At 37.4% G+C, this 20,026-nt stretch overlaps 2 protein-coding genes across 3 annotated transcripts; one reads left to right on the forward strand and one right to left on the reverse strand.

Annotated features, from left to right (window-relative positions):
• Window positions 1-913: 913 nt before the first annotated feature.
• Window positions 914-3,929, forward strand: LOC127976637 (pseudouridylate synthase RPUSD2). Its single transcript, XM_052581222.1, has 3 exons — window positions 914-1,586; window positions 1,665-1,961; window positions 3,119-3,929. The coding sequence occupies exons 1-3, from the start codon at window positions 939-941 to the stop codon at window positions 3,911-3,913; spliced, it is 1,740 nt and encodes a 579-aa protein (XP_052437182.1). The 5' UTR covers window positions 914-938; the 3' UTR covers window positions 3,914-3,929.
• Window positions 3,930-4,409: 480 nt separating this feature from the next.
• LOC127976636 (protein dispatched homolog 2) lies at window positions 4,410-19,360 on the reverse strand. Of its 2 annotated transcripts, none has more exons than XM_052581221.1 (8): window positions 19,116-19,360; window positions 13,424-13,828; window positions 13,301-13,330; window positions 12,918-13,041; window positions 11,563-11,687; window positions 11,335-11,432; window positions 11,128-11,225; window positions 4,410-9,145 (listed from the first exon to the last, which is right to left on the reverse strand). In XM_052581221.1, the coding sequence occupies exons 1-8, from the start codon at window positions 19,205-19,207 to the stop codon at window positions 5,660-5,662; spliced, it is 4,458 nt and encodes a 1,485-aa protein (XP_052437181.1). In that variant the 5' UTR covers window positions 19,208-19,360; the 3' UTR covers window positions 4,410-5,659. The 2 variants fall into 2 exon arrangements, with proteins under 2 accessions (XP_052437181.1, XP_052437180.1); XM_052581220.1 differs by having other exon boundaries at window positions 13,301-13,333.
• Window positions 19,361-20,026: the final 666 nt, after the last annotated feature.

The raw sequence follows: 20,026 nt of genomic DNA on the forward strand, positions 1-20,026 counted from the left end.
AAATTCCCAAAATACAGCCGTGTTTATTTTTAAAGCCTATAGTAGACCTTCAGACTTTGGAAGAATATAGTCATAAAAGGTGTTATGTTTCAAAGAATGAGATTGCAAAAATGTACATGGATTAAAATTACAGTCATGAAATTAAAATATTTACAAATGGAAATGCATCCATTTCTATTTTCATTCCTCATCTTAAGATTAGTATTGCAAAAAGGACAAGTAATCATTTATCAGTTTATTCAGCAGAATTATATCCATTCTGATGGCTCTTTATTGGGTTGAGGAAATACATTTGCTCAGACTCTTTTTCTATCTTAAATAGTTTATTAATCTAGACAAGACATATTATTTGATATCATAAAAAGTATGTTCAAAATGCACCAATATAGATTAAGCATGTACCACACATGCTGGGATAGAGGGAAATGAGAAAGCTGATCAAATGGCCAAGAAGGCATTAAAACAAACCGATGCAGATATAAACACATCACTTAGTAAAGCAGAAATTAAAAGAATAATCAGAGTGGCTATGATATGAAAGATGTGAAATGTGAAGGTGAACGGTTGGCATCTATACAACATATTGTGAAGCATATGAAAAAGAAAGAGTGCGGTTAATGGTAGAATAAATTGGCTGAATATTGAAAGTATAACAATTAAGACAATAGAATGCTCCAGCACTGTATAAAGTAATGCGATTATTAATTATATGAAAGCAATAGGTTTAATAAATAGAATTTGAAGATCACATAATGAGGTACATAAAATAAATGTATCTTTATGAAATACTCTTTTGGACAAAAGGTTTCCTAAAGGTGTTTTATGTTGTTGTTGTTGTTACCAATGTACGTCATGCTCCACACTCCAGCCCAGTAGATGGCGGGAATGCAAGAAGAAGAAGAAGAAGAAGAAGAGTATTTGTCGCTGAGAGCCGCTGGATGGCATGGTTTACGTGTGTGAAGAGGAAGGTAGCAGGTTTAAATGCGTTACTTTGCGTTGGAAAAAGAGAAAACAGTCATTTTCTGAGACACTTGAATCGAAACGTGAGTGTTAAAACTCTGCGAACGCTACGGACAGCGCAAGTGTCCTTTATAAACTTGAACTTCCCAAAACAAGAGTCCTACACTGCAGCTCACGCCATGGAGACTAAAGATGCCGCGGTTGAAGAAGACAGCTGTGACACGGACAGCACTGTAAGAACAAACTGCGGTAAACGTAAAAACGAGGAGACAGACGAGGCAGCGAAACGAGACAGCCGCAAGAAGCACAAGAAGAAGTGCGTGAAACAGCTGCGTCCCGGAGAGAGGCACGTGCCTCCGCCGCAGAAACGCAACACGGGCGTGAGTTTCAGTCGAGAACATTTTGAGGAAACCTCCTACTATTTTGAAGGCGGTCTTCGCAAAGTGTATCCTTATTATTTTGATTTCACAACTTACTGTAAGGGACGCTGGGTTGGTAAAACACTACTAGAGGTTTTTAAGAGTGAATTCCGGGCGGAGTCTCTGGATTACTACAATAAGGCTGTCAAAGAAGGGCGTATTAAACTGAATGAAACACCTGTGGATGACCTGAATCTAATACTTAAGGTAAGAGATCACGTGACAACACCCATTGACTGTCAGTTTACGTGTGCTAGTTTGTTTACTTGTCTTTTGCTCGTCTAGAACAATGACTTTATGAGGAACACCGTGCATCGTCATGAGCCCCCTGTGACTGGGAGGCCCTTGGAGGTTCTGGTGGATGATGGGGAAGTTGTGGTGGTGGATAAACCTGCCTCACTGCCTGTGCATCCCTGTGGCCGCTACCGTCACAATACTGTCATTTTCATTCTGGGAAAGGAGAAAGGCCTTAGTGGGCTTCACACAGTACATCGGCTGGACCGCCTCACCTCAGGTGTGCTGCTGTTTGCTCGTACACTCGAGGTCTCCAAAAAGCTGGATGCGATGGTTCGTGAGAGACAGGTAAGAAAAACTTTCTGAATGACACACATTTGGTGTACAGTCTTAAATATTGTGTATTCTGTCAGTCACAGTGGGTCTTACAGTGGGTAGTGTAAGGGCTATGCTGACCCACAGACTTAAGGAGAACAGCGTGTCGCTTTAAAAAAAAAAGAAAAAAAAAAATCACTTAATTCATTTAATAATAAAAAAATAGAAATGTTAATGTATCACTTATCAAATAAAAAAATAAAATAAACAGACATTAAATTCAGGTTATTTAATTTGTTTAAATGTGTTGTTAAGTGTAATAACTGCAGTAATTTAAATAGCATTTTTATTAAAAATTTTTTATATATATATATATATATATATATATATATATATTATTATTTTTTTTATTTTTTTTGTTAAATCAGGTTTAAATATGCCATTGGAGAGTTCATACTTGGAAGTAACCAACCAGCTTTATACTGAATTTTACAACACATCCTCGATAAAACAATGCATGACTGCTCGTATAATGTGTGGAGAAAGGTTGAAATAATTGAAATACATATGATTTTCATAATACATTTAGGCTTACGCCTTTTTTAACTGTATAGATTGTATTTAAAAATGGATAGACAAACATTTGGCAAAAGTATAAAGAAGATCAGTTGAAAATGGGTCAAGAAAAGCAATTACACAATGCTTTTCTCGTAATTTTCTAAAAACTTGCATTTAAATATCTGTTATTAATGTTTTTTATATATATATATTCTCCACATGAATTAAAAATTTATTTGTGTATATATTTGTCTGTTTGAAAAGGTATTGTATTGTTTTGATGTTACATTTCACTACATTTTTAAATGTGGATGAAATAAATGGAAGAAAAATTTAATACTAAAACCACAAATTAAGAATCTGCTCCCACAACATAGTTTTTGAGAGCCACATATATATATATATATATATATATATATATATATATATATATATATATATATATATATAACCCTTTTTTCCCCTGCATGTCATGTGGAGGTCTCCATACTGAAATATAAGCTAGAAATTACACAGTGCATGCAATCTCTAAAAGTCTGAATTTTCAGACAAAAGTCCATAATGTATTCAGAAAACAGAGAAGGTGAATTTTAATTGAATGCAGATTTTAACTGAACTGTTCTTTTTCTCAGTTAGAGAAGGAGTATGTGTGTCGTGTGGAAGGGGAGTTTCCAGAGGGTGAGGTGGTGTGTGAGGAACCCATCCTGGTAGTGTCCTTCCGCGTGGGCCTCTGTAGGGTGGATCCCAAAGGCAAAGAATCCCGCACAGTTTTCCAGAGACTAAGCTATAATGGGCACTCTAGTGTAGTCCGCTGTCTGCCTCTCACAGGACGTACGCACCAGATTCGTGTTCATCTTCAGTTCCTTGGCTTTCCAATCCTGAATGATCCCATCTATGGGTCTTCTGCATGGGGTCCAAACAGAGCCAAAGGAGGGCTAGTAGGTATGAGTGATGAAGAGCTTCTAGAAGCTCTTATAGAAGAGCATCGTTCAAAGGAGAGTCTGCACTTGTTGGATTTGCCTGACGAAGAGGTGTCAGGAAAGCAATTGCCCAAGAAAGAGTATAGTGATGGTGCTCAAGAACACAATGACCAAATAAACGCACCTGAGTCAAGTGGTGTTGCATGTGATGACAATTCCTGTAAATTGACACAGGAGGAAGTGAAGGCAGAAGGTAGTCAAGAACTTCACAAGAGCACATCTGCTGCTGAGACTGAGGGGGAGATTAATGGCGATGAAGCCTCCAGAACTGCAAAATCAATTACTTTCATCAGAGATAATTTATGTGGTGAGTGTAAAATTGTGCGACCTGACCCAATGGAGAAGGATTTGATTATGTACCTACATGCATTACGCTACAAAGGACCTGACTTTGAATACTCCACCCAAATGCCTGACTGGGCTAAAGAAGATTGGCTTCAGGATTAAACTAAAATCAGATGTATTCATGCAGCATTCGTTACTTGATATTTCCATGTGTTTACAACGATTGGGTTTAAAAAAAAAGCTTTCCATGATTACTGGTTACTTTTTTTAATTTATTTTCATTTAAACGTTAAACTTAGACAATACTGCGGTGCATTTCTTCTTCGTCATTTTTATTTTTATTCCTTATATTTGAAAAGGACACAATCACATCTGACATGAACATACAGCAATAAAGAGTTTTTTTTCCTTTTTCTTTTGTGAGAATAAAAAAAATAAAGTATATATATATATATATATATATATATATATATATATATATATATATATATACTTCTCCCCCTTTAAATAGTAGGTAAGAACAATTTTAATTAAAATGCCATGTTATGCATATAAATGAACCTGAGGTTTTTAGTAAATTGTTTAATGAAAGTCAATTTTCAACCTGTTGTGAACTAAAAACCACCAGAGAAAGTCAGAAATAGATTGCAATATACCCTCAATTTAAAAATATTTTTATTTTTACTGAACTTCATAGTTTATCTTCAGACAACTTCAAATCTGACTTTACGCACAGGCTATCAACAATAGTTCCACACCAGCAGGTTTTATAATACAGCTGCATAATTTTAGGGGAAAAAAAAACTTTTTGGCACAAAAATCGTTCTTACATTTTGGCACTTTGTTTTTTAAGATGCTTTGAAAATGTCAAGTACACATCCACTGGCCTTAATGAAGTAACATTACATCAATCTGAATATAAAAAGTATGTTCTTTCAAGCAAAACATTTTGCAGTATAACTGACATTTGCTAAGATTCCAGTTTCATCTTTGTGCACATCACAAAACACCACATTTTACATACAACCTTCTGCATTCTAAACAATGAGTATCTTTCAAATACATAACATAGAGGTAACACTCACAGTTTTGTATAGGGTTCAAATGTTGGTATTGTGTTTTTTCATAGATCTGGGATATAAGTGAAACATGTCCACACTCTGAAGCATTCAGATTAAAGAACATTGTTGCAATTGGCCTATACACTGATGGACAGTCATTGTCTTTTTTTCAAAAGGGGTTCTATGGCTCTGGCAATAACAAAAATGATCTTTCCTTACAGCTTTTTTGAAAAGTTAAAAAATATATTATTTTATCATAACATGCAATAAAATATGTAAAACAGTTACAGCCACAGTAGCAAGCACATATATGCCAAGTGTTCCTGGCATAAATTGTGTAAATTTACTGTAGTGGATTATTTAAGAGCTTTGTAAGTGTTTAATAATTGAAAATAGTTTGGAGAACTTAACTGGTTGAGTCTAAAAAAACAGTAAAAGGACCTTGTGAATGATTGTGACCATTGCAAAATTATGGAGTTTAGTTAAAAAGCTCATGGCTTGGATGTTTAAAAGATCAGGCACAATTGTTCTTTAAGTGTTTGTAAGTTTGCAGTTCAAGGCCCCTGAAGAAAGGCTTTTTCAAAGGCTATTGTGGGTGCACATTCAGTGTATATTACATGACATGCAAGGAATCATGCTAAAAAAACAGTCCTCTTAAATTATTTATAAGCACTGTGTATATTTCCAAACAGTTAACTGCTCTTTTTTAATTTTTTATCTGGTATGCATTTTCAGACAGATTCAGAAATGTAATAATATGCTGCTGACTACAAAAGTTAATCCCACCTTATAAAGTACTGGCCATGCTGTGGTTGTTTAGATTTGCTCAGTGTGTTGACAGTATTGATCAGCTGCCACCTTCACCTTTTCCTTCCCTTTTTATCCAAACGTCGGGCATATCAGGTTTGCTGTTGGGCAGTATCACTGGCACATCACTTTGTGTTGTCCTCAACCTACCAGACCCCGGGGAGGCAAGGTCATATACAGTCTCCTTCAAGGACAGACGTAAAGTGTCCCTCTTGCCGTTTAGGTGGCCAGGTTGTAACTCCTCCTCTAACTTAACAGCTTGAGGGACTAAGATAGCAGGTTCTACCTCACTTAAGCAAGTCTCATTGGAGTCTTCGAGTCCCTCCATGGAGCTCTGAGACTGACATGATAAAAGCAGTTTGTGTAAATGACAGCTAGTGGCTTCTTCTATTGAGAGTGACCTCTCATTGACAGTATCAGTAGTCTGAGTGATTGTGATTTCTTCCATGCTAGAGGAAGACGACAAAGACACATTCCAAAGTTGAAGCCCGCTGCTAGACTGGCCTCGACATTTCTTGCACAAAACCTTTTCCTTAGATGCATCTTGTAAAGGTGCAACCACAGGACGCAACATGTTCTCTTTGTACGGAGATGAGGTCTGGAGTGCTGGAGGCGGGTTGCAACCTTTAAGATGTCTGCTACACATTTCTGCGCTGTCAGCCTCAATGCTGATTCGATCATAGTCTTGCCTTGGACTAAGGCCACAGAACTGAATATCATCAGAAAGGACAGAAGGCCTGTTGGACAGCTTGCTGGTGCAAGTGCTATTCTCGAAGCTGTCGCTCAGCTGGCAAGCAAGTGGCTGCAGTTCGTACTTTTCTGGCTCCCTTCCACCAACTGGTTGCCGCTTTCTATGGTTTTGCTGATCGGGGCAAAGAAAGCCTTCGCTTTCCTTATTAAAACTTCTTTGAACCCGAGAGCTTGTGCCACAGCCAAATGCCCCATTAGCTGCGGGATTGGAGGTCCCGGGTTCCGTAGTCGAACAGGACGACAGTATATTTTCAGTGGCTGGCTTTGTAACACAAGGTAGGGTTATTCTCCCGCAGTTCTTCTGGGGTCCAAAGAAGCAGCACAGTGACTGGAAGAAGAAAGTGGCAAAGCCACATGCAACGCACTTCACAAGCAAGAGAAAGATCCCAAGCTTTCTGAAAAGCAATGCAGTTGCGGGTAGCATAATAATGCCCACGCAAAAGTACGCCCCAGCACCAGTAGCTACTGGGCAACCCATTCTCTTCAGGGAATGTGCAACCCTGCCAAGTCTTTCACTGTGTGGGGCCAGGCTGTATGAAATGCAATAATTGGCCACAAAGTCAACAGAAAGACCTGCAGCTGCTGAAATGAAGAGTGCTTCCACACCATTTAACTGCCATTCTAAGAGCACAAGGAGGCCAACAGTAGCAAACACACTTCCTCCCACCGCAACGGACACGTAGAGACTTAATGGAATATTCCATGTCATTAGTAAGAGTAGTACAAATGTGAGAGCTACTGAAAAGCCTGCCACCTCCAAAGTCTCTGAACTTAAACATTGCTGGAAATCATATAATCCTAGTTGACTTACAAACCATCCTTTCTGGAGTCCCACTGGAGCCTTGGAGATTTCCCCATTAAACCACGATAAGATCTCTTGGTAGAATTGAGATATCCTGCTGAAGTTGAAGCTGTAAAGTTGTACAGTCTTGAATATTACAACAAGGGCAGTGATTCGACCCTCTGAGTCAAACCGTAGGCCTCCAGCACTGGGTGAGTGCCCTTCTGCATGCTGCTCTGCCACCATCATGCTAAGGCACTGCTCGAAAACACCTGGGGGGTAAGGAAAGGGAATATTATTGCAGCAGAAGCTAAACGCGTCCTCACTTTCAGAACAGCGACGTATAGAAACCCAGTGAATCAATTGTTCCACAAAACACACATTGTCTTCTACTGTTTCTTGGTGAGCTGATAATGGAGAATAGAAGCTCTGGTTTTGAATTTTTCCACACAGATCCCGCAACCATATCTGGGCTTGGGGGCTGCTCATATTAAATCCTGGATCAAGAGCTAAAGATCCATTACTTTTTGGATCGAAGTGGTCACCATCATCTGATGGAATGATTCCCCAAATTAGAGTCACCGACATGGGTTCATCTTCACCCCGTTTCATTCGCTCAAACATAAACTGGTGGCGATATTCAGCATCATATCTCTCAAAGGGATGACTGGAGCGAAACAGCTGAGTTGTTTTGCTGTCTGAAGTTGGCAGTTTCATGCCAGGGTCCACACATGATATGTACGTCCCTCCGGCTGCAAGCACTGCAAACCAGCAGATCCATATATATCTGAATTTCACCACTCCACAAGGCAGGATCTTTAAAAAAAGCAGGTTTGATGTGTCTGAAATCCCTCGCCCTAATGACCGAAGCTTCTGTCTCAAGGTAAACACACAACGCTTTCTTGAACTTGTCTCCCAGAATCCACCCGTATTTTTGGTGCAGCAGGGCTTCCAAGCTGCCTTCACTACAGGGTTTGAAGCCTGCACAGCATAGCGTTCTTGCAAAATGAGGGTGCACGGAAGCCAAACAAGAGCAAAAAATGTGTTGATTAATGAGGCACTGCCAAGATATACAGCGTAGCATCTCACGGCAGTGATGCTGCTTATGTAGCCTGAGTAAAACGTGATGCTAGATGTCAGACCCGACACTAATATCAAGTATCCCATTTCCTGTAGAACCCTGTTCATTCTCTTTTTAGGGACAGCTGGAGGATTGTGGCTCAGCTGCAGTTTCCAGAAATCAGCAAAAGTTAGGGCTTGATTCAGACAGCTTCCCAAAAGCACAAGGACTGATGCAAGGTTGAGGAGTGGAAAAAATGTCAAGCGAAATGCAACTTTGTAGAAAAAATATGAGGTGGAAAGTGATAACATGACAGCAACCAGTGACATTACTGCTATAAATAGTGATTTGAGATATAGTCCCATTGTGAACAAAAGTGCAAGAGCTGCAAGAACAGGATAGACAGAGTCCCGTGCCAAGTAATACTTGAAAAGTTTTTGTTTAATTCCCAAATCCATTCCCGTTATGGAGGTGTTATTGTATGTTAGTTCATGACCCTCTAAATGGTCCAAATAAATTTTCATGAGTGGATCTCCCTTTTTCACTGGGAGAAATACAATGCTATATTTTAGGGATGGAACCTTGTATTCAACTGTCTGTGGCCCCAGGAAGTCTTTGTCCACAAGGTAATGGAGAATCTGGAAGATGCTTGACAGTTTACAGCGGTGTGGAACGGATACACAGCGGCCAAATTTACTCCTCTCAGTACATGATGCAACCAGTCTTCCATCATGATAGTAAGGGGCACAGAATCTGAGCAGGCTAAGGCTTTCAGATACCTGCTGTGCAGTCAGACTAAAGCAGGAAGAAACGTTGTTAAGAACAGCCAAGTAGTTTCCCAGAGACCAACTTGGACAGCACTCGTTCTTCACCATGGAGCCATGTAACTCTGATCTGACCTGGCAAAGTTTATCAAATTGTGTCCCAGAACGGATCTAAAATGAGTAATAAAAAATAGCATTTTTCAGCTACAATATTTCGATTTGAAAACAGTTGTACTGCAGTTTTCATGCTTATTCATCTCATTCAATTTTGTAGGTATTTGTAGATAAAGTTTTTTGTATCTTTGGATATATGCAGACAAATATTATATATGAATATTGACAGCACCTAAAAAGTACAGGAACCAATAAAACCTTTACCAATCTGTAATATTTATATTAGAAGTACGGGTGCTGGTCATATAATTGGAATATCATAAAGTTGATTTATTTTACTAATTCCATTCAAGAAGTGAAACCTGTATACTGTATTTATTCATTACACACAGACTGATATATTTCAAATGTTTATTTCTTTTAATTTTGATTTTTACAACTGACAACTAAGGAAAATTCCAAATTCAGTATCTCAGAAAATTAGAATATTGTGAAAAGGTTCAATATTGAAGACACCTGGTACCACACTCTAATCAGCTAAGTAACTCAAAACACCTGCAAAGCCTTTAAATGGTCTCTCAGTCTAGTTCTATAGGCTACACAATCATGGGGAAGACTGCTGAATTGACAGTTGTCGAAAAGATGAGCATTGACACCTTGCATAAGGAGGGCAAGACACAAAAGGTCATTGCAAAAGAGGCTGGCTGTCCACAGAGCTCTGTGTCCAAGCACATTAATAGTGAGGCGAAGGGAAGGAAAAGATGTGATAGAAAAAAGTGTACAAGCAATAGGGATAACCGCAACCTGGAGAGGATTGTGAAACAAAACCCATTAAAAAATGTGGTGGAGATTCACAAAGAGTGGACTGCAGCTGGAGTCAGTGCTTCAAGAACCACTACACATAGACGTATGCAAGTCATGGGTTTCAGCTGTCGCCTTCCTTGTGTCAAGCCACTCTTGAGTAACAGACAGCGTCAGAAGCATCTTGCTTCAAAAAGGACTGGATGTTATGTTCTCTGATGAAAGTAAATTTTGCATTATATCAGGGTCCCAGAGTCTGAAGGTAGAGAGGAGAGGCACACAATCCACGTTGCTTGAGGTCCAGTGTAAAGTTTCCACAGTCAGTGATGGTTTGGGGTCCCATGTCATCTGCTGGTGTTGGTCCACTGTTTTTTCTGAGGTCCAAGGTCAACACAGCCGTATACCAGGAAGTTTTTGATCACTTCATGCTTCCTGTTGCTGCCGAACTTTATGTAGATGCAGATGTCATTCCAACAGGACTTGGCACCTGCACACAGTGCCAAAGCTTCCAGTACCTGGTTTAAGGACCATGGTATCCCTGTTCTAAATTGGCCAGCAAACTCGCCTGACTTTAACCCCAGAGAAAATCAATGGGGTATTGTGAAATATGCCAGACCCAAGAATGCAGAAGAGCTGAAGGCCACTATCAGAGCAACCTGGGCTCTAATAACACCTGAGCAGTGCCACAGACTGATCGACTCCATGCCACGCCGCATTGCTGCAGTATTTCAGGCAAAAGGAGCCCCAACTAAGTATTTAGTGCTGTACATGCTCATACTTTTCATGTTCATACTTTTTAGTTGGCCAAGATTTCTAAAAATCCTTTCTTTGTATTGGTCTTAATTTAAATTACTGAATTTGGGATTTTTCTTAGTTGTCAGTTATAATCATCAAAACCAAAATAAATAAACATTTGAAATATATCAGTCTGTGTGTAATGAATGAATATAATATACAAGTTTCACTTTTGGAATGGATTTCATTTGTATAAAAAATGCATTTAGATGCATTTTAGATGTTGTCAGTGCATTCAGTGCAGAAAAAAAAATTGTATGTTTGCCAGAACCAAACTTTATGTACAAATATCTATAATTACTAATGAGATCAAAGTAAATTTTCTAATATTTGAATCAGATTATTACTGTATAGATTCTATCAGACATATCCATCGAACCACTGCATTTAACAAGTTCTTAAGAATATTGTGCCCTTTTGGGAAAAAACAGTCCTTGTTTTACCTGTGTCAGTTCCATCTGGCACATGGAGTGAATTGCCTTTAGACTCCAGAGACTGGCAGAGTTTCCAGAGCGGAAGACCAGCTGAGCATAGCGCTCTCCTACAGGACCACACATTGGGTGACAGAAAACAACATAAAACATTTTGTGCTCCATTTACTGATTTATTTGATTTGGAAATATCTGATAATACATTAAGTAAAATCTCACCTGGGGCATTACAAAAAAAGTTGTGCACGGTGTTATCTCTGCGCAACATTCTTCTTGATCTTTCTCTTGATTGAGGTTCAGATTTAACTGTGTCTTCTCTGTAAGACAAACATGATTTTTTTCTGCCCTTTAGTAATAACAGCAATCTGAATCTAAAAGCAAGCAGCAGTCTGATTTTGTGAAATGATGAATTTAATTTAAAAGTATTTTTAGTATCATAAGTAATACCCTGCTATTCTTTCTGTGAGTTGCCATGGAAATGGGGACAGTGATTTTCCAGGTCCAGTGTTTTGCTGTAACCTCATCCACGTTGCTAGCCGGATACTTATGTCTGTTCCACGAGGTTCAAATCCCTGTGAGGTTCGATCAAAGACATGAACGGTGAGAAGAAACTCTTTGAAGTCATTATAAAAATGAATTTAAGATATTTGAGAGGCTAATTTACAATTCTAATGATGAAAGACCACCGCTGGTCACTTTATTTTCAGAAAGGTATTCATAGGCACAAACCTATTTCGGCCTCAGAGTAAAAAAAAAATTAAATCACACTTTCAGCATTATTACTTGTAAAGACTTTATTACTCTAAGGTGTAGAGCCCATTCCCATTGAAATATAACATTTGTCATAAATTTATAACTGTGAGTTAACATATTACTCAATTCTGAGTTTATATCTCACAAATCAGTTTTTTTTTCCTCAAGTCAGAATTGTGAGGAAAAAATGTGACCGTTATCTGATGGCAGAGACATGGCTTCCATGGTAATCTTATGTTGTAAATCTCACAATTGTAACACTTTTTTCAAACTATAACTTTTTATCTCACAATCTGAGTTTATCTGTACGGAGCCCCGCACATGACATGCAGGAAAAATATTAGGCTAAATCGTGTGCACGATTTACTAAGTCGTAATTGTAAATCGAGGGAATGCAATAGTAATCGTGTGCATGTTTTACATTGAGGAAATGAATTAGTAAATCGTGCACACAATTTTGTTTTTTTCTTGCATGTCATGTGTGGGGCTCCGTATATCTGTTATTCTGGACTTGATCGTACTTTTTTTACTTAATTTTTATGTCACTTTTAGTATATGCCTTATTTACTTTTTTTTCTTGTAGTACTAACAGATGCATAAACATTAAGCATTAAATGGATAGTTCACCCAAAAATGAAAATTCTGTCATTAATTACTCACCTTCAAGTCGTTCCAAACCTACAAGACCTTTGTTCATCTTCAGAATACAAATTAAGATTTTTTGTTTTTATGAAATCCAAGAGTCTTTTGAACCTCCATAGAGAGAAAACACTTTCAAGTCCCAGAAGGGTAGTAAGGACATTGGTAAAACAGTCCATGTGACATCAGTGGCTCAATCCGTAATTTTATGAAGCTACAAGAACACTTTTTTTGTGCAAAGAAAACAAAAATAATTACTTTTTTTTTTTACAAGCAGAGGAATAAACACATATTTGTGTTCCAAAGATGAACAGTTTGGAATGACATAAGTAATTAATGACAGAATTTTCATTTTCGGGTGAACTATCATTATTATTTATCACATATATAACAGAGATCCAGATACTCACCAGCAAAGGGTCAGAGAAGTCTGGCAGAGGACCAGTCAAAATCCCAGCAAGTGAACATGCAAACAGAACTACTGTACATGAGATGAGTACGGTCATCGGGTACTCAACTATAACCTGGGAATAGCTGTAAAATAAATGTTGTTCATATTATTAAGTTTAATCTAATTGCTGTATGGCATATGGATTTATATTACACTGCTGGTATTCACCAAACTGCATTTACATGCATGTTTTGCTCAGTATTTGAATGCTTCTTCCAAATTCCTCTAAATAAATGTTAATGTTCACTACTGTATTACTGTGTATAAAAATCTTAATAATGATTTTCATGTGACTGTTATATAAACAAATAAATATCATTAGTTGCTATAAAAGCATCTCACCTCCTTGGTATCCTATGCAAACCAGCATTCCTACTGAGCAGACAGACATAGTGATTAACATAATTAAATATTTACAATCATTTATGTCCATTACAATGATATTTATACAAAAAGAGTCCGGACCTCACTGTCACCATGTGACGCTGTGCAGGCTTGTGGTTACTGCCATCATGAGATTCATGAAGCCAATGGCACTGTGTTTTATTGTGACACGAAGGAAGGCGTGATGGACTGCAACTATGGACCGTCTTCACAGGACTGGCTGAACAGTCTGCCTGATGGTAAGCATTCATTTGACCTGGACAGACATTGCTTTGATTCGACTGCTGGTGGTCACAGCAGGGGCATCGTTTGCGTTGTGGTGAATGATAGCCAGATCCCTGCGACAATTGATTATGGAGCTGAGTAGAGGAGTGAGACTTGAGTGGACTGCTGCTGTCGGCTTGGTTCTCCTCTATCTTGACCAAACGCATCTGAAATCCTGTGCTGTCACTGTCTGGAGGACACAGCGAAACCTCAGGGACCTCACTGTTAATAAAAGAGTCATTTATCAATCATCAAATATTTACAGTCTATTCCATAGCTGCTTTCACACCACTTCATTTTAGAAAAATGCAAGTCACATTAATCATGTGAAGTGAAGAAATCAAGACCTTTCAATATTTTGCAATGAACCAAGTAGAACTGTTACAAGAACAGCCTTGAATAAATCACTCATTGAATGATTGATTGAACAATCCAGTTGAGTCATTTTGGGAAATTAATTATTTTCACTTTACTAAATGTCAGTTCATAACTTTGTGCTTCACTACACTTAAGGAAAAAAACATGCTGTTCCTAGTTACGTGATTAGATTTGAACCTGCTCTGAGAGGCCGTTATGATGTCAGATTTGTATTGAATTATTCTTTTGAACTGATTCTTATAAAACGTCTGAACTGGTTTACAAATGAACTAACTGAGTTCTAGCTATAAGAGTGATTAAATGACAGAATTAGTCATTTCTGATGTAAATTATAAAATAATTTATATATATATATACACACAGTATTGTAAATGTAAATCATATTTAGAATATTATTGCCAGTAAGTTGTATATGCTAAACGTAAAAGGGCTGTAATTAAACTGCTGATGGTGTTTATGCATATAATAATGCATACTGCATTTAACTATTGCATCTTGCTGTTGATTTCACTTTGTACACACACTTTCAGTTTCCATGCACTAAATGTCTAAATCCATCATACTGACCAACAAATAAAATTAGTTTAAAAGGATAGTTCGAACCAAAAATGAAAATTCTGTTATTAATTACTAACCCCGATGTCGTTCCAAACCTGTAAGACCTTCGTCCACCTTCAGAGCACAAATTAAGACATTTTTGATGAAATCCGAAGAGCAAAAGCTTCAAGAATAATTTTTGTGCAGTTATTTTTGTTTTCTTTGCACACAAAAATTATTCTGGTAGCTTCATAAAATTAAGGTTAAACCACTGATGTCACATGGCTATTTAAATGACTTTCTGGGCCTTGAACTTGTCAGTTCTGTTGCTGTCCATGGAGGGTCAGAAAGCTCTCAGATTGCATCAAAAATATCTTTGTGTCAAAAATTTGTGTTCCAAAGAGATCTATCCCTTTAAAGATTAGTTTTTTTTATTTTGTAATATAAAATAATTAACTCTCCCACTTTTTTAAAAGCTTATGGTTGTCTTGTTTTTTTCTGAAAAATATGACTCTAACATACAGTTTATTTCTGCCAGGAAATGGCCTATAGAGTATTTTTGAGTGCACATCTGAGTTGCTGGCAACATACTGTATATTAGATTAGCATTGCTGTCTAAAAAATGTTTCAGCGAAATGCTTGTAGGCCCAATTAGGCCAAGAAGGAGGGACTCCATTAGCTTACGCTGTCAATCTCATAAAAGCCTGTTCAGATGAGAGAAAAGGGCTCACTAGTGCTTACAACTCAACTGCTGAGGAAGTAAATATGAGAGTGGGACAACTCCTTAAAATGTACTGCTAAATAATATAAATCACCACGAAGAACCAGAGCTTTAAGATTCAGTATTCATGTATTTATTATTCAGTTAATTCACAATAGTAATAATAACATTTATGACTCTTTATTGGGTACCTTTAGTTTTTATTATGCTGAATTGTTAAAGTATGCTCTTAGCTTACTGAGTTCAGAAAAGGTAAAATATAGGGTCATAATATAAACTTTTTTATCTGCTTATCCATTTACCACATTTCAACTATAAAGTGGGCAGGTTTGGTGCAAGAAAACATTTCAACTACTCTCTTAAACATTAACAGGTCCTAATAACGATGAAATCGTAAGCTTTTAACAAGCTTGTTTTTACACAGATGTACTGCTGTCTCTTTAGTAATACCAAGGTGACAAGCTATGCAAACACTGGTACACATGACAGCTGTAAATGTGTTCAAATAACAACTAAGCTGTCTTTTTTTGGATTCTTTAGATGTGCAAACTAATTTAGGCAGATTATAATACGCAAGACCGATCCCCTTTGGCCACTGACAATACAAACAACTAAGATAAATCATGTGCAAGGAAAATAAAATGACCTTTGAACCAGAAGTGTTGGAATAAATGCTACATTTCACCAGGATTAAACAGTACACTTGCTCCTAACCCTCTGCCCTTTTTATCTCCCATTACTGAGCATCTTGGGTGGCTTAAATGCTTAAAATAATTCTTGACACATTGCTTATTTGGATGTGAACTGCTTCATCTCCATTAACTTCATCCTTAAGATCACCACAGCAAAGCAGGGTCTCTTAATTTGCTTCCTTGTGTGAGATATTGCAGAGGTGTACTGTACAAACATACTGTACTTTTACATTTTACTGACTGACAGCGTATATGAATAAAGCATAGCAATCTTCTCTAAACACAGAGCCACAAAAAAAGCATCTGGAAATTTGTGAATGCAATCTAATGTATTTATTGTAATCAGATATAATAAAGTTTTGCTACATTACAAGAGAGTGTGCTTGTTCCCATTAAAAGGCTTTCTGAAGAATTCCTACATAATTTTGTTACATTTCTATATATGTTATCAAAAGCTCAGCAACAGCAGGCATAATTTTCCTGCGATGACCCTTCAGCATCTGATGGAGCTCATGGGTTTTGGTTTTGATGGTTATCAAAAGGAACACAGGCCTAATGTGATTTGACAGCTCTGCAGCTGGTACGCCGTGTCAGACGGTCTGCGCTGCCAGAACTCAGAGGTGATTGTTGTGGCCTGTCAGACTGTAAGGGTGAAATCAGTTCATCTTTTCAGCATCAGACAAGGAAAAACAGCATATTTACTGAGGAGATCCCATCCTGAACCCAGCAATGACTCGAAGATAAGAAAAAATGAGCTTAATGGATATGACTGTAATTTCCAGAGTGAATTTGCTCATAAAATGCCCTATTTAACTACAGACAGCTTAAATGTTTACTGGAGCAAGCATAAATATTCACTAAATACCTAATTTGTTTGCTCCCTTTGCACCAATTGGTATGTGCATATAAATAATATTCTGCAGTTACATTGCTCAGTTCATATTCACATCTCCCCTAAGCTTTTTTACTCAGTGGATCTTGTTTGGTGGGAGTCATGATCTAGTATAAATGACTGGAATGTAACAGAAACTGAACTGACTGAACAGATGCCCTCACAGCATTTCAGTGAATGTCAGCCATGTTGGCCAGAAAACTCTGCCTAATATCATGAAGTATAATGGACACTTATACTGCTTGAGATTTACTTCAGGCCACTGATACCTACGGTGACTCAATCCAGATCAAAAATAATTGGACTGATTCACAAGGGTGAATCAAGTGACACTGCTCACATCGTATTGCACCCAATTGCAAAGCTGCTGCCTTCAAGCTTAAAATTGTATAATCAATTAACATAAATTAAACTCTCCGCACTATAAAATGTGGTAATCTGCAATTGTTACCTTACAGAGCATTATTTTTACCTGATTTAACCCATAATAATTTGTTTTGTTTTTATAAACTAATATATTTAGGTTGATTCAGTGATTCTAAATACTTTTCTATTTGAATGAAACCAGGTAATTTAGATGTTAGCTGAACACATGCAGACTAAATTAAACTATTATTAATTGCCATCTCGGTAGTGTAATTCGTAACTAAAAGATTCAGATTAATGTCTTTGTAACCAGTCTGTAACATCTCCCGGGCTTGTTTGTGACAGTTTTGGGAGATGAAGCACTTGCTTTTGTGTGCAGGATACGTGCAACCATTTTAAGAAACATAAACAACAGATAATAACATGGAACAAAACCTTTGATTAACAAATCAAAGGCTGGTAAGAGGGGCCCACGTGTGAGCGTCGCACTGGAATATAAAGACAAGGCTTCTCTTGAGAGGGTCATACTGAAACATGAGTCACTGCAGCTTCAGCTGGATCTTCTCCACCAAATCTGAGGAACGCATCTCACCATCTGCTCAGCAGTATTTTGATCTACAGATAGATTTCGTCATTAAAGATAACCATTCTCGATACAGAACAGGGAATCTACACCTTGTTATGCTGAAGCAAAATGTCTCATTCAGAGCAGATGAGCAGAGTAACTGTGATTAACAATCTCAGTCAATCGTCTAACACCTCCATTAAAGTCCTAGATCCCTGTGTAGCTCATTATTAGAATTACTCCAGACAAAAAGAAACATGCCTAACTAATGAGGCTAGAAAAAAAAAGATTTACTCTTCTTTTTTGTTTTGCCATCCATTAAAAGAAGTGGAAAAGTGGGATATTTCTCAAGTGCCACTCTGAATAGCAAATGTATTGGTTTTCTAAATATGACATTAAAAAAAATGCTAATACTAATAATTTGCGTCCAAAAACATCAAGATTGTCTTCAGATCAGAGACCACAATGGCATACACATAGATAACAGCAATAAAAAAATAGTACACTACACTAATATACCACTTTAAAGCAGTTCATTCTGTTAGATACAATTATAGATACTGATATGTTACTATAAAACATTTTAAACATAAAAAGTTGACATCATGTCAGTTCCACACTAAGCAACTTTGGCTTTTCATTTCTGACCATTTAAGCATTCTATACATTTCCTCATAATTATGCTAATAATAATAAAGCTATTATACATTAATTTTTATGACCAGATCATATTTATCATATGGTGTACCCTAAAAATACTTCTGTTCATTTTAATATTCAAATTTACTTGTTATCATGTATGTACTGCATAACAGGAATGATTTATCTTAGCCTAATAATATAAAGAATGACTGACATGATGTGCCTCTTATTTTTAAGCTAAATTTGCAAGAGGCAGAATTTGCTGCAGAATATTATTTTGTCATTCATTGCAAGCATTTTAAGAATCCTTTTGAATGTCAGATGTACTGTAGGTCAAATATAAATTAACATGGAGTTTGCCATAGAAATTCGCACATAGGCTTTTGATACCAAACACATCAACTGTAGCATCAAAATCCGCGTTCATGTCAGTTTATGGATAACATAAGGACAAACCCAACTAATTATACGATTTCGTAGTATTTATTCCCTCGTGGTCTCCATATACTTTCAAAATACTATGTGGTTGTTATCCTCAGAGAATAGTATTTTTCGCTTGTAAACAATAGCCAAGTGGGTCTGATATTGGGACACCTTAAAAGCGACGCGTTCGTTATTCCCGTCTATTCGCAAAAGCAACCATTTAAAAGACTTACGTTCACTCACAAACACACTTGCTACAACAATTAGCCTTACAAGCCCGGCATTGAACGTACCTCTGAGGTGCATCCTGAGAAGGTCCCTCTGTCGTGGATGAATCTGTGATTTCAGCATCATCGCGCTCTCTAGAAATGGACACCGCATCCATGGTAGTGAATGTAATTTCCGACTGTCCCTATCAAATGTCTAATTCTTAGCAGGATGCAGTCGAAGCAGGTTGTGGTCGTGCTGTGGCAGGCAAAGCCTCCGTTAGTGAGTGTATGGAGGCTGCTTCATCGTGGCGCTGTGACCTGAGGTGTTGACAGTGAGTTGAGCGCGCGCTGTTCACCCGAGGGTGGTGCTGGAGAACAAAACCACTTCGCCTTAACACTGCAAGTGTATGCAGCCAAAGACATAGCGAAATTAGAAATTATCTGGTATTTTTTTTAGTCAAATGACAAGAAGCTGCAGTGGTTTGCTGCATACAATACAATACGTTTTTGACAGTTCTAATTCGGCTAATGAAATAGAATAGACCGGGGCTAGTTGTCACATGTACGGGCTACATTTAATTAACTCTTGGATTATTGAGTCAAAGGTCAATTACACAAATTTGCTTCTTGGAGTACTTATGTAGCCTATGTTTTAAAAAGGTGGTTTCAAACCCTCCTAATTTCCAATTTTGGTTAAATTTCCAAATTTATTTATTTATTTATTTATTTTTTGTTGTTAGTTGGTTGGTTTGTTTGTTTGTTTTTGGCAAAAACAAGCAAACACATAGGCTACTTGCACACACTGGACATAAGTAAATCATATATACAGCTTGATTACAAATGATATTGGTTGTAAAGAGGGATTGGTCCAGCAGATTCTGATAAACATAACAGAAACCCTTATGAAACAAAAATATATTGCAGTATATTGGAAAATATCATGTAATATATTAGGCATATATTCTTATATATATATATTTTTTCCAATATATTGT

This window comes from Carassius gibelio, chromosome B17, assembly GCF_023724105.1.
Source record: "Carassius gibelio isolate Cgi1373 ecotype wild population from Czech Republic chromosome B17, carGib1.2-hapl.c, whole genome shotgun sequence".
Lineage (NCBI taxonomy): Eukaryota > Metazoa > Chordata > Actinopteri > Cypriniformes > Cyprinidae > Carassius > Carassius gibelio.